Genomic DNA, 15,556 nt, shown 5'->3' on the forward strand with positions numbered 1-15,556 from the left:
TGCCACAGACCTCTCCCTCTGCCCCGCGGTTTCCTGTTTCCTTTTTTCTCACTCTCTGCAAGAGCAGACCTTCATTGGCCAATCTCCCCGACTGCTGTTTTGTTGCCATTTAAGGCTCACTTCCCGGATGAAAGGGGAAATGGGCCGCGCTCAGAGCTGCCAATCAGGCCCCTTCCCCAACATGTTGTTGGCCTGCGAACATATTTGGCAATGGGGTAACCACGGATCAGCAGTCTTGATCCCTCAGCCTCTGGTCAGTTGCCGTCGATTCTGAGGCTGGACCTGCCCTAGGGAGCTGGTTTAAAAAGGGGGGCCATGGGGAGCCTGGCAGGACCCTTGGGGGGGGGGAGACTACATCTCCTGTCAACCATGAAATATACTCGGAGTCAAGGGTGGATTTAATGCTCTTTATCCAGCTCATAGTAGTGAGGAATGGCAGTTCCCCCGAAGTGTCTGCTTTATATACATTATTTACACAATGGGCCCCACGTGATTGGCTAATTCCGGGATTCTCCTGTAGGCCAATCAGGTTGCGGATTCACTTCCACCTGGAGTTGGATCGGGTGGCTCCTGCGGACCAATCAGACTACTGCATTCTGGATCCTATTGTTCTATGACCAATCAGACTGCTGCATTCTGAATCCTATTGCTCTAGGACCAATGAGACTGCTGCATTCTGAATCCTATTGCTCTAGGACCAATGAGACTGCTGCATTCTGAATCCTATTGTTCTAGAACCAATCAGACTGCTGCATTCTGAATCCTATTGCTCTAGGACCAATCAGACTGCTGCATTCTGAATCCTATTGCTCTAGGACCAATGAGACTGCTGCATTCTGAATCCTATTGCTCTAGGACCAATCAGACTGCTGCATTCTGAATCCTATTGCTCTAGGACCAATGAGACTGCTGCATTCTGAATCCTATTGCTCTAGGACCAATGAGACTGCTGCATTCTGAATCCTATTGCTCTAGGACCAATCAGACTGCTGCATTCTGAATCCTATTGTTCTAGGACCAATCTGACTGCTGCATTCTGGATCCTATTGTTCTATGACCAATCTGACTGCTGCATTCTGAATCCTATTGTTCTAGGACCAATCAGACTGCTGCATTCTGAATCCTATTGCTCTAGGACCAATTAGACTGCTGCATTCTGAATCCTATTGTTCTAGGACCAACCAGACTGCTGCATTCTGAATCCTATTGCTCTAGGACCAATCAGACTGCTGCATTCTGAATCCTATTGCTCTAGGACCAATCAGACTGCTGCATTCTGAATCCTATTGCTCTAGGACCAATCAGACTGCTGCATTCTGAATCCTATTGTTCTAGGACCAATCTGACTGCTGCATTCTGGATCCTATTGTTCTATGACCAATCAGACTGCTGCATTCTGAATCCTATTGCTCTAGGACCAATCAGACTGCTGCATTCTGAATCCTATTGCTCTAGGACCAATGAGACTGCTGCATTCTGAATCCTATTGCTCTAGGACCAATGAGACTGCTGCATTCTGAATCCTATTGCTCTAGGACCAATCAGACTGCTGCATTCTGAATCCTATTGCTCTAGGACCAATCAGACTGCTGCATTCTGAATCCTATCGTTCTATGACCAATCAGACTGCTGCATTCCGAATCCTATTGTTCTAGGACCAATCAGACTGCTGCTATTTGGATCCTATTCAGCTCAGTACATAACAAACCAGCATAGCCAATGGTCAGTGGGGTGATGGGACTTGGGATACAGGAACATCTGGAGGGGTAGTCAGCTTAGGGAAGGCTGCTTTGGGAGAAGATGCGGCCGATAAACTGGTCAAACACTGCAGAACTGGAACTGCTCCAAATGCCATGTTTGCAGGAATTCAGTCTTTTCGTGTGGCAGGGCCTATGGAACTCCCTGCCTATTGACATCAGGCAAGCGCCTTTGCCAGAAACACTTCTGTTTCGGCAAGTTTACCCAGAAGGTGTACAACATCAACACGTTTTCCAGTCTGCGCTTACCTTATTGCTGATTTATTTTTGATGGAATGTTTTCAGTAGATAACTGTTTTTACTGCTCTCTCTCTCTCTCTCTCTTTTCGTAAACCGCTTTGAGCTTTGTTTGGTATTGCAATCAAGCGGGATGTAAATTGTATCAAATTAAATAAATGACCTACAGCAGTTGCAAAAGACTTGTAGATATGAACGAGGTGTGTTTGCTGCTGAGAATTAAAGGCTCTCTGCTCCTGAGAGCGAAGGTAGGGGGGTTAGTAGTCACTGGGGAAACTGGGCACAGGGACTTTCCAGATTGCACTCTCAGCCGCTCATACAATGCTACTCTCATTTGCTGGGTAGAGCAGATAAAGCAAGCATTTTTGTCCTCCTCCACATCCTGCAGTTTCTAGCATAACCAGGCCAAGAGCTGAGGTTGCTCTTAGCACCACCAAGCCAAGGTGGATAATAATAATAATAATAATAATAATAATAATAATAATAATAATAATAATAATAAATTTTATTTATACCCCGCCCTCCCCAGCCAAGACCGGGCTCAGGGCAGCTAACACCAGATATCAAACAATTGATTGAAATACAACTTAAAATACAACATTTAAATACAACATTAAAATGCAGCCTCATTTCAGTAGAAACTCAAAAACTTTTTTAGGGTGAAAGCGTCAAGTCTTCACCAAGGCCATCTATCCAGACTGGTCCTACATGGGCCAGAAAAAAACCAGGGAAGTCCCCAAATAGGAGTTCCATCACAGAAGGAAAAAAAGGAAAAAAAGAAAGAGGGGAAGGGGATCAAGTTAACACCAAGCCAAAAGCCAGGCGGAACAACTCTGTCTTACAGGCCCTGCAGGAAGAAATCAGAAAAGGGAACGTCAGAATGCAGGAGTACCCAGCTTGGGTCAACTCATTTTGCCAGAGAATCCCACAAGCACTCCTCTCTCTCTCTCTCTCTCTCTCTCTCTCTCTCTCTCTCTCACACACACACACACACACACTAGCCACACATGCGCACACCGCCCCCAGCAGTAAAAACACAACAAGCATAAACGAAACATGGCACTGCTCTTTCATATAACACCTAGAACTAGCTGCCTGTGGTGGCCGGACCTTGTTCTGCCTAACAGTGAAGCTGCTTGCTTGGGGCGCATCCTGTTCCAAGCTTGTCATCAATCACTGTTGCAGGATTTTATGTATAGGTGGTGGTGGGGTTGCCCCTCCAGCAGCTATCATGCCCCCACGAAACACTTCATCACAGTTTCTTCCTATCTATTCAAAGGGCCTCTGCTGCATGATACCAAATGTAACAATTCATATGTACTGGCTCACTGGGAAAACTTCAGAAATTCCTACAAACATGTGAGCTCAGCTACGCAGCAGCCCCTCTGCCTGAGTGATAATTCCTGGCATCCTGATACCTGAGTGCCAGACAGGTAGCCATTCCGGAAATAACAAACCCAGATGAAGACAAAAGGGTGTGATTAACTTGGCTGGGAAACAGGGAAATGTACTAGGTAAATATCTATTTTGTTCCACTTGATGGGTGTTTGGTGGAGGGCAAGGGGAACCATGGGGCAGGGTCCAGGATGCTCAGATTACTGCCACCAGACCTCCCCTTTCATAATGTAACCATGATGTATGAGTGATGTAGTTTGGGAGGTGTAACATTGGGATTAGCAGCTAATAAAAGTTTGGATCAGTTGTAGTTTCCGGGTCACCCTCAAAGGTAGTCCCACAGAGAGCACATTGCAGTAGTCTAAGTGGGAGATAACCAGAGCATGCACCACTCTGGCGAGACAGTCTGTGGGCAGGGAGGGTCTCATCCTGTACACCAGATGGAGCTGGTAGACAACTGCCCTGGACACAGAATTGGCCTGCGCCTCCATGGACATTTTATTTTATTTATAAAATAAAACCTACCTACAGCAACAGTGTTTTATATTGTGTAGGCTCCTCTGATGTAAGTCATGGGCCCCGCCTGCTCGCCTGCTCCCTCAAATATCCCTGGTTTGCTCATTTCTATATATATAGGGTGCCTACATTCTGCATGGACTGGTTGCACGGCAACATGCGCAAATGGCTTGAGATACCTATGAGGTCCATAAATTACCATATAGCATATATTCAACACAAAAAACAGCAACCATTTGTTGTTGGCAAAGGACAGGTGGACATATGCCTTCAGTAGCTTAGGGCCTCATCAAACCTAAATCCAGCCCTGGGTGCAGGTGTTTTGCAAGGTCACCATCCAGCACTTTGCAGAGGAGCTGAAGGTGCTCAGGAAATAAGGAATAGTCTATATGAAAATATTATATTGATGGTATCTAACACCAAGTAAATTGGCAAAGATGTATAAATCAAAATCAAATAAGTGTTGGAATTGTAAAGAAAAAGAAGGTTCTTTTTATCACATGTGGTTGTCTTGTAGTTAGGTTAAAGCTTACAGGGGAATGATATACTGGTATAATGCATGGAAAAAGATGTTTAAAATAACATTTGTAAAAAAAAACTACCACAACAACAACCCAGAAGCTTTCCTTTTGGAAATTATAGGGACAGAACTACCCTAACCATATAGAAATTTATTCATGTACGCAACTACAGCGGCAAGAATGTTATTTGCCCAAAAATGGAAAGAAGTCCCGACAAAAGAAGAATGGATACAAAAACTTGTGGGCTATGCAGAAATGGTGAAACTTGCTGGAAAAATAATGCAAAAAAGATAATAAACTTTTTAATAATAAACCCCTAAAACATGAATTTGACATGAATTTTACTATCTAACGAGACTATTGATCCATAAAATGAAAGCAATAAACAATGTACTGCAGTCACATAATCTATCTATCTATCTATCATCTATCAGTAGCTAAACTGGGTTCCACACAGTCACAAAACAAAAAAGAGCCACAAAAACAAAAACCCAAACTAAATAGCAAAAACCTCAGCATAACACTCAGATTGGAAGTGTAACACTCAGTGTAACAGTCAGATCGTAACACTCAAAACAGAAGCGTGGCACTCAAATCGGAAGCGTAACACTCAAAACAGAGCACGTTTGGCTTCCAAAAAAAGTTCTCTAACCGAAACACTTATTTCCGGGTTTGCAGTGTTTGGGTTCCAAGTTGTTTGAGTACTAAGGCGTGTGAGAACCAAGGGACCCTGTACAGTGGTACCTCAGGTTAAGTACTTAATTCGTTCCAGAGGTCCGTACTTAACCTGAAACTGTTCTTAACCTGAAGCACCACTTTAGCTAATGGGGCCTCCTGCTGCCGCCGCGCCGCAGGAAAATGATTTCTGTTCTCATCCTGAGGCAAAGTTCTTAACCTGAAGCACTATTTCTGGGTTAGTGGAGGCTGTAACCTGAAGCGTATGTAACCTGAAGTGTATGTAACCTGAGGTACCACTGTACTTAAATTGCTAAGCATCACAAGATGAACCACCGCCTCAATGTTGTTTTCTGGGGCCTGCTTCCTCTTCCCATGGCAAATTTCTCCAAAAGAAAGACGTGCGGATACGGTTGGCAGATTGATCCAGGACAGTCGCTTGGTGGTTGTTGTTTTTTGGTGGTTTTTTGGGTTTTTTTGAGCTTTTAAGTCTCTTTATTTGCTGCTCTCAATAATGTGCTAAAAACTAACCACCACAGGGATTGTGTGTGTGTGTGTGTGTGTGTGTGTGTATATATATATATGCGCGCACACACACACAGAAAGAGACAGACATACCAACCCAAATCACCCACCTTTCCCCTGATAGTCTTTTGGGAAATGCAGTGACAAGTTTAAATCTGGAGGGGGTGAGAACTTCTTGCTACTTCATCCAAGAGGTAAATAAGTTGTTTATGCAGCCTCTGGTAAAGCCAGAGGATCCATAAGAGGTCTTGGGATCCGCCAGGGTGACTATTTTGTGCTGTGGCTGCTCAGCCAAGGCAGCCCCATGCTTGGATGATTCCAGAGGAGTGCCGCCACTGCAACTGTCCCTCCTGCACTCACTGGGGATGCCAAATGGGCTCACTTCACAGAGGTGCTGTTCTGCTGCTGCTGCTGTTGCTGCTCTGCCAGGGCCTGCTGGAGACGCATGCGCTTGCGAGAGTAGTGCTGCCAGTGCAGGATCTGCTGCTCATCGATGAACTTGGCGCACTGGGCATTGACCAGCTCTTTGCGGAAGTGCTCATACTGCAGCAGCTCCAGCATGTGCAGGCACTGGGGGTACTTTAGGTATTTGGCATACTCTGGTTCTTTCCAGTAGAGCAGGTATTTAAGGTAGTTGACAAATGCTTTGTCCTTGAAGAATCCTCTCTGGGCAAGAAAGTTTAGGTATTTGGGGTTTGCCAGGCACTGCACAAACTCCAACTCCAGCTGGAAGCGAAGGCGATTGCCAGTATCATCACCCTCCATAACGACAACCGCAGCTTCCACGGCTTCTCCACCAGAACAGCAATATCGGACGGTCGCTTGGTTAAAGATAATTTCAGGGAGACGCTGAGGCAATCTGCACCAAGGGGGTCGCTGGAGAGCTGAAGGGTTCGTAAATTAATTAATTTGCAACCCCCAGGCCCTCCCAGAACGGTCACAGCACTTTGCAGGGAGGTTTTTAGTTTAAATTTCAACAGAGGAGAAAAGCAAATGTCTAAAAAGGGGGAGACTGGTATGCCTTGTTCTCTTTGCCAAAAGTTTGGGACTTCTGAGTTTGCAGAAAAGGCAACTAAGAGGCAACATTGTAGAAGTTTATACTAGGATGCACTGCCATGAAGAAAGTAGATAGAGATAACTTCCCCACCTCACCCCCCTCTCATTACAAAAGAACTTCTGGACATCCAATAAAACTGAGTGTTGAAGAGTTTCTGGGATGACAAATCACAGCATTTCACCATCAGAAAACCCTTTTTAAAAAACCTTATCAGATCAGCACCATCTCTGTGAAGGCAGCAGCGCACAGGGTGGGGGGAAAGAATAGGGGAAGGACAAGTGTTGGTGAAATTGTGTTAGCAACATCCATCTGCCACGGGAAACGGGCGGAAATAAAGCTTACGGCAGGATTGTTTCAGTGCCAAGAGAGTCCATTTAAGCCCAAATTTTGCAATTGCCCCAGATGATGCAAACCAGAAAGAGGGATGCCTGCATTTGCTCACACGACATTGTCTCGCTCAGCCTTCTGGAAGGATGTGAGCTCTTCCTCATGTTCAAGCACAGTGTGACTTTTTGTTCATACAGTGGTACCTTGGTTCGCAAACGCCTTGGTACTCAAACAACTTGGAACCCAAACACTGCAAACCCAGAAGTAAGTGTTCCTGTTTGCGAACTTCTTTCGGAAGCCAAACATGCTCTGTTTTGAGTGTTACGCTTCCGATTTGAATGTTACGCTGAGGTTTTTGCTATTTATTTTGGGTTTTGGTTTTTGTGGCTCTTTTTTGTTTTTGTGACTGTGTGGAACCCAGTTCAGCTACAGATAGATAGATAGATAGATAGATAGATAGATAGATAGATAGTGTGACTGCAGTACATTGTTTATTGCTTTCATTTTATGGATCAATAGTCTCGTTAGATAGTAAAATTCATGTCAAATTCATGTTTTAGGGGTTGTTTTTAAAAGTTTGGAACGGATTCATCCACTTTGAACTACTTTCTATGCGAAAGCACACCTTGGTTTTGGAACACTTTGGTTTTGGAACAGACTTCCGGAACGGATTACGTTTGGGAGCCAAGGTACCACTGTAGATTAAGCTTCGTGCAACTCTGTATTTTGGGCTTGTGTCTGAGCCAAACCCCTGTTCTGTATGATGATTCCAGGTCATACAATAATAGAATTGTCTTTTAAATGTGTATTCTGTATCTGAGCTTCTTTAGTGATGTTTTATTTTCAACTGTTTTAATAATATTGGGGGTTGCAGGTTAACTTTGCTGCGTTAAATGTGTATTTTATACTTGACCTCACTGTGCAAAATGTCTTATTTGGAAATCTTTGAGATAACGTTTTAATTTCCTGCTAATTATGTTGCTTTGAATGCATATTGCGTGTTTGATCTTCTTCAGGAATGTTTTGTTTTGGAATGTCTTATTTGATTATTATTTTTTTTTAAAATGTGGGTTGTAAACGACTTCAAGCTTTAAAAGAATATTATTACAGTGGAACCTCAGTTCTCGACCATCTCGGTTGATGAACATTTTGGAACCCGAATGCCGAAAACCCGGAAGTGAAGGCTTCCATTTTTGAACGCGCCTTGGAAGTCGAACAGCCTCTGAGGTGCGTCTTCACCATTGAAACTGACATTCTCCCTTTGCGCCTCAGTTGTCAAACATTTCAGAAGTTGAACAGTCTTACGTTCGACAACTGAAATTCCACTGTACTAATAGTAAAGGGGCAAAGAAATTAAATTACAAATAATAATAATAATGTTGTTGTTTAGGCGTTTCGTCGTGTCCGACTCTTCGTGACCCCCTGGACCACAGCACTCCCGTCTTCCACTGCCTCCCGCATTTTGTTCAAACTCATGCTGGTAGCTTCAAGAACACTGTCGAACCATCTGTCCAACCATCACTGTCCAATCAATAATAATAATAATAATAATAATAATAGTAATAATAGGGTTGTAAGGAACCCCAAGAGACATCTAGTTCAACGCCCTGCAATTCAGGTCCCCTTTGCCGGCCTTCCATGTGTCCACTGAGCCCCCCTAGTCAGATGACACCTCCCTCCTCCGTCACAACCCAGGGTGCTTGCCTGCTTGGACAGGATCCGTCCCGCGGAGTCTCTGTCCTCTTACTCCTCCTGGTTCCCCCAGGCTTGCTTGCCCCCTCTGATCCTCCTCTCCATACATGGAGGCAATCCTGAGCATCTTCCCCCAGGGCAGAAAAACAAGTGGGGGAAGGAGCAGGAGGAGGAGGAGGAGGAGATGGGAATGCAAAGAATGTCAGGCACACACAGCGCACAGGCCTTGCATTCCCAGCTCCCAGTGTTCTGGGGGTGGGGAGAGCGGAAGACAGCAAAGGACATAGAGAGAGAGAGAGAGAGAGAGCTCCTAGCCACATGGACTACACCCTGCCCTCTGCAGTCGGAGGCAGAGATGCTTCTGAATGCCAGTGTAATAAACCTATGGGGGACACAAGAGCCCTTATAGAGTCCTTTGCAGGTTCTCCATCAGTCGGAGAAAATAACAGAGGCCAACCAGAGAATATTGAGAAGCAAAGCAGCTCGTAAGCCTGATCTTTATTAAAGCTGTTGCAACAGGGTGCTCCCCTCACCCGCAGGAGAAGGAGGAGGACCCCGAACCCAGGTGGGCCCGCCCTTATATAAACATTTTAAATTGCCCGCATTTGAATCCAAGACCAGAAACATCATACCTACATCACAGAAATGGTGGTCTACAACAGAAATCTGAGTGCTTTGTTTATCTCCTGTCTGGCAGGTTACCTATTAATGCTCACTTGATTGGATACCCTGGGGAGCCTGACCAGTCTTTTGTAATGATAAATACTTAGTTCCTGAGCCAGGTCACAGGCTCACCCTATTCATACACAGTCATACCCTCAAGACAGGTTTTGTGAACGAAAAGACAATGGGGAGGCTTTTCCATTTTCCTTTGACCTTGCAGAGAACATTTGGTCAGTTTGGGAGCCAAAATGGTTCCAGGGCTGTTTTCCTGTGCTGCTTCAGACATGTGGTTTATATATTTATGTACATGTTTGCTTAGTACATTTATGAATATATATATATGAGACATTTTTTTTTATTTCACCAGCTGCTGGAAGCCACTGGAGTCCTGCTTGCAGAAATCCCAAAACAGGCACCTGGTTGGCGTCTGTAAGAACAGGATGCCAGCCTGGACCACATGAGCCACTGGCTTGATCCAGCAGAATCTCCTTACGTTCCTATGGAACCTCCAGGTCCAGCGGCAGTCTATCTCCATTCCTAGGTTCCTAGGGTGCTGGACTGGGCGGGGGGGGGGCATTGGTCTGATCCAACAGGCTCCTCTTATGTTCTTATGACTCTTCCCCAATCTGGGAGGAAGAGGAAGAAGAAGAAGTCGGGGCAAAGGCCAGCAGGGGAAACGTAACTGAAGCTGGTTTTTCTCGGTCCCCAAAGGGACCTCTCTCTTTCTCTTCTCCCAGGGACTTTCCAGCTGAGCTGCTCTCCTTTCCCCCTTCATAAGCCCCCCACCCCAGGCAGACAGCCTCTCACTAGTGCAAAAGGGCACAGGTTCCCACCCCCTTTCTGAACACACCCTCTCTCTGGAATGATGATTATTCCTCATTGACCTTCTACCGGGATGGCAAAGGTGCTGGCCATTGCATCCATTTTTGGAGAAAAGGGGGAGGCAACTGGGATCTCAGGTTTTATCTCTGCCGGCCAGAGGTGCTAAATCAGCAAAACAACAAGCGGAGGAAGATTCTGTTACTGCAAGCGACTGTGGTTTTTCTACTATTCCCGGGAACCATATTTATGTGATAAATAGGGAGTCAGAGAAACAGATAGATAGAAAGAAAGGATATCTCATTCATACGCACTGCAAAAAAAAGTCACCAGCTGTAGTTTCTCCATTTAATCATCCTTTGGCTGCGTCACTATCTAGTTTCCCCCTTCTGTTTGTCCTCCAGGCAGAATACCATCCATTGAAAGCACACGACTTCTTCCCCCAAATAATCACGGGAACTGTACTTTCCAACTCTTTATTTTTTACACGTATACCCCACCTTTCTCCCAACGAGCTCAAGGCGGCGTACAGGATTCTGAAGGAGTTTGTTTTGCAAAAGCACAAACGGCAGCTGGGACGAGTTCCTCCTCAAAATGAACTTTTCAACACTGGGTGGATCTCCGTTTGCCTCACTCTACATCCGAGCTGCCCATTTCCAGAAATCTCTCAGTTTCTGCAAACCAGCTACAATTTTTAACACACATATGACTCATCGGGGCTGAGCGAGGCCGTCAGACCGCATCTTCCCTGATCACAGTATTTTTCCGAGTCTTTGACTCTTCGTCTCTGCAGTCCGTGGCCATGAAGCCTAGAAACTTAGCTTTGAAAAGGAAGGGAAGCTGAGACGCTCAGGGCTCTGCATTTTGAGGTGACATATCGGGAGCTTCCCCTGTTGCGGATAAAGTGTGTATATCAGCAGCACACACTGCAGCTGTGGCGTCTCAAAGAGACAAGTGCATGTTTTGAAAATGCACGTCCTGTTGTTACAAGGTAGGCTTCTGCACCAGGCAGCCCATAACTCGCTCGACACCCCCCTGTTTAATAGACTATTGTATTTTAATATTCTGTTGGAAGCCGTCCAGAGTGGCTGGGGAAACCCAGCCAGATGGACGGGGTATAAATAAATTACTACTACTACTACTGCTATGCAAAGTGACCCTCAGAACAATGGAATACAATGTACAATTTAAAAACCATTTTTTATAGATGCAATTGTTTTATATCAGGGGTCGGCAACCTAAGGCCCATGGGCCACAAGCAGCCCACGGGGGTCATTTAACCGGCCCATCAGCTGCCCCTGAACTGAGCAGCCCGCTAGGAGAGTCCCCATACGCTGCACTAAACTGGCGCAGCGCAGGGGCTCGCTTCCACGGTGAAGGAAATCGCATCTGCACATGCTCAGATGCCGGAAATCGCGTCTGTGCAGATGCCAGAAATCACGGCCGCATGCGCTCACATGTGCGCACGATCTGGCCCACGAAGGGATCTCCGCTGGAGAGAACTGGCCCAGGCAAGGTAAACCTTGGCAATCCCTGTTTTATATGGACAAGCTGGAAGGTGTGCGAGGAGGGTGAGCAAAATGACCAAGGGTCTGGAAACCAGGCCTGATGAGGAACGGTCGAGGGATTTGGGTATGTTTACCCTGGCAAAGAGGAGACTGAGAGGAGATCTGGTAGCCCTCTTCAACTATCTCAAGGGCTGTCAAAGGGAAGAGGCAGCAAGCTTGGACCTGAACCAAGGGATTCAAATGACAAGAAAGGAGTTCCCAACACAACATTTGGAAGAGGTTTCTGATGGCAAAAGCTGTTAAGACAGGGGAACAAACTCCCTCGGAAGGCGATGAGCTGTAATTCATTGGAGGCTTTTAAGCAGAGGTCAAACAGCCATCTGTCAGGGGTTCTTTAACTGGTTCCTCCATTGCAGTGGGTTGGACTAGATGAGCTTTGGGGGGCCCTTCCCACCCTACAATTCTACGATTCTGTGTCCGCCTCATGCCATTGTGAAACCGAGATGCTTCCTAGGTAGAGATTCATAAATAAACTAAATGCGTTTTTGTTTGTTATGCTTTTATTTGACTTTTCAGAGAAGCATCGACTGGGAAGAAGGGAAGGAGAGGGGAGGGGAAAAGCAGAGGAGGAAGAGGCCGTTGAAAGGGGCATCTCTGCCCACCAAGGCTAGACTTCTGGCAAGGGCAGAAAGCGGTGCCGCCACCCTGTGGCCGGCCGGGGGTGGCTGAGGCCAAACCAGCCTCTGCCTCCCCCACCCCCCATCCCCATAGGAAAGCTTTCACTTTCCTTCATTCAGCAATTCCCACACACCGTTAATCAGCTGGCCACAACCCCTGGCACTCAGCCAGGTTTAGCCAGGAAAATCCTATGGGCACATAGACACCATTGAACTCCATGGGACTGACTTCATCGCCATCCTGCGTTTATTTCGACGCCACTTTCCCCAGACGTGGTTTCCAACACACAAAATGCTTGCAATGATTTATGTAATCCAGACAAAAGTATGAGAAGTGATTACGATATCAATAGATGCAAAAAGAACCAATATCTATTTGCATTTTAAAAAACCGCACATATGCTGACATATTTCAACAAGCTTAAACAAAACATTGTATAGAATAATGCAAACATGCTAATGATGGCCACCTAAAGCTTAAACAGAAAAGAGAATAATGTCAGTGCCAAAATGAGACACTGCCCTGTTTCAGACCATGTAGCAGCAGCCAATGGTTTGGCTCAGAGGCTCATTTGTCTTCTGGGCAAATTCGCTTCTTTATCCTCACAACCACCCTGCGAAGTAGGTTAATGAGTGAGACTGGAACGTCTAGAAAGGAAACCCAGAAGGGAATTTGAAGCCTGGCTCTCTATATGATACTTGGCCTGTCGCTCATCTTCTTCATGGGCTTCTTGTGAGAATAAATTAAGACACCCCCAGTGTGCTAACTTGAATTGTGAAGGAGGTGGTGTATAGATGGTATATAACACCAGTACAGATTGCAATAATGTATAAAACTGGGTCAAACATTTGTTGGAAATGTAAGGGGGAAAAAGGGACTTTCTACCATATGTGGTGGGATTGTAGAGAAATAAAAAAATGTTGGGAAATGATATATAACGAGTTGAAGAAAATGTTGAAATTAACATTTGTAAAAAAAGCCAGAAGCGTTTCTGTTAGGAATTGTAGGAAAAGACCTGCCAAGGAAACTGAAGAATATATTTATGTATGCAACAATGGTGGCAAGAATCTTAATAGCACAAGGATGGAAGAATGAAGAAACCCCGACAAAAGAGCAGTGGCAAGAGAAATTGATGGATTATGCAGAACTGGCGAAATTGACATATAAATTGCGAGGTAAGGACAACTGTGACTTCAAAGAAGAATGGGAACCTTTTACAAATTATTTGAAAAAAACAAAACAAAATGAACTGGACTGGACTCCTTGGCAGGTTTTGAATAAACATACACAAACTTATTGTTGCTAATATAATAGATAGATAAGTTGAGGATCTTAACAATTTTATAGCATGCAGAGAATAATATGTGTTAAAAAATCAGAGAGAGGAGCTGAGGGAAGTCGTAGGGAGGAGTGAGGGAGGGAGGGGAGTGGGAGGGAAAAATGGGGGGAAATATAAAGAAGACGATTTGTTAGAATAATTTGTTATGTGAAAATACAATACAAATTATTCAATACAAATTATTTTTTTAAAAAAAGAATTGTGAAGGAGGAAGGGGGAAAGATGCAAAAGCTATTGTTAATATTGCATCTTAAATGTTGGTGTTGTGCTTTAACTGTTGCAACCTGCCCTGTGGCCGTTAGGGTGGCAGGCAGGTAATAAATGGAAATAATAACAACACTAATTAATTAATTCTCCCGCTTGCTCCCTCATGCACCCATTCATACACATCCCTGACATGTGTGTCACCGGGTGGCAAATCAGCCTGAAGCATAAAATGTGTGCTGTGTCCCTCGGAAGCACCCCAAAGCGGTGTGCAATGAGAGGCAAACTTAAGTCTTCTTGTACAGCCGTACACACCCGGAGAGACACACACGCCCACAGCCGGAACATGCTCCTCGCCGCATGGAAAGCTTTGTGAGCGCAAGGGAGAGCAGCAGCTCCACCCCAGGGCTGCTTCCTCTTGCGTAGCACACGGCCGGGTCAGGGTGGATCCCTGCAGATCCTCCTTCCACTTGGGCCTTGCAAATCCACCATAAAAGGAAAACCAGCCAGCAGGTAGCACTGCCAAACTTAGTCATTTCGGAGCCGGCCAGGGCTCCCAGCTCAGTCACTCAGCAGCCACTTCCTCCCAGCGCTTCCCCTTTCGAGAGCAGGAGGAGAAGAGGGGGCTGGAAATCTGCATTCCTCTCTTCTTCCTCCTCCTCCTCCTCCTCCAGCCAAGCTAGGCGTTTCTCCAGCTCTGCACCTTGGCGAGGCCTCCGAAGTGGCAAGGCGCACGCCCCAGAACATGAGAATAAGTCAATACAGCATTCTCTTTTCGCAGTGGCTGGATACCCCTAAGAGCTTGGGGATCGGGGTAGACTGGCTCTGGAGCTGGAGGTTCCATCTGAATCTGCAAGGAGGAGCCTGGCCGCTGGGTCTGGCTAAAGGAGCATCATGTTCTCTCTCCTCCTGTGGCCTCTGGCGACCCACATGCGGAACCAGCGCCAGCTCTGAGCGCGGAGGCATCGGGGCAAGTAGCCGTCGACTGCCCTCTCCTCCGTGAATTGGTCGAATCCTCTTTTGTTTATTTTTTACTTATTTTTAATAATTTTTTATTGATTATTTTCACATAACAAATTATTTCAACAATTGTATTTCCCCCCATTTCCCCCCGCAAACCCTCCTCCCTCCCCTACGACTTCCCTCAGCTCCTCTCTCTGATTTATCAACACTTATTATTCTCTGCATGTTATAAAAATGTAAAGATCTCTAAACTATCCGTCTATTACGTTAACAAATAAATTTGTGTATGTTTATTCAAAACCTGCCAAGGAGTCCGATTCGTTTTGTTGTTTCTTTAAGGACTTTGTAAAAGGTTCCCATTCTTCTTTAAAGTCACAGTTGTCCATATCCCGTAGTTTATGCGTCAGTTTTGCCAGTTCCACATAGTCCATCCATTTTTCTTGTCTAATCCTCTTTTAAAGCCAGCCAAGCTGGCGGCCATCACTGTGGCAAGGAGTTCCACAGTTTAACTCTGTGCTGCACGAAGAAGGACTTTCTTTTCCTCCAGCATCCCGCTTCCTTGGAAGCCCACGAGGTCAAGTGTTATCAGAGAGGGAGAAAAACTTTTTCCCGACCTGTTTTCCCCATGCCACACATTCAGTTATAAACTTCTGTCACTTTGCCCCTTAACTGGCTTTTCT

At 45.6% G+C, this 15,556-nt stretch overlaps 1 protein-coding gene and 1 long non-coding RNA gene across 2 annotated transcripts in view; one reads left to right on the forward strand and one right to left on the reverse strand.

Moving 5' to 3' along the window:
- The window catches only part of LOC309519153, a 130,582-nt gene that overhangs the window by 101,385 nt on the left and 13,641 nt on the right, over positions 1-15,556 (forward strand). The window lies entirely within an intron of this gene.
- LOC309518673 (mediator of RNA polymerase II transcription subunit 31) lies at positions 5,664-6,431 on the reverse strand. The gene has a single exon (XM_082199006.1). It carries the CDS (start codon positions 6,389-6,391, stop codon positions 6,005-6,007), a length of 387 nt encoding a protein of 128 aa, XP_082055132.1. The 5' UTR covers positions 6,392-6,431; the 3' UTR covers positions 5,664-6,004.

The sequence above is a fragment of the Podarcis vaucheri genome, assembly GCF_965113315.1.
Source record: "Podarcis vaucheri genome assembly, chromosome: 14".
In the NCBI taxonomy this organism is placed as follows: domain Eukaryota; kingdom Metazoa; phylum Chordata; class Lepidosauria; order Squamata; family Lacertidae; genus Podarcis; species Podarcis vaucheri.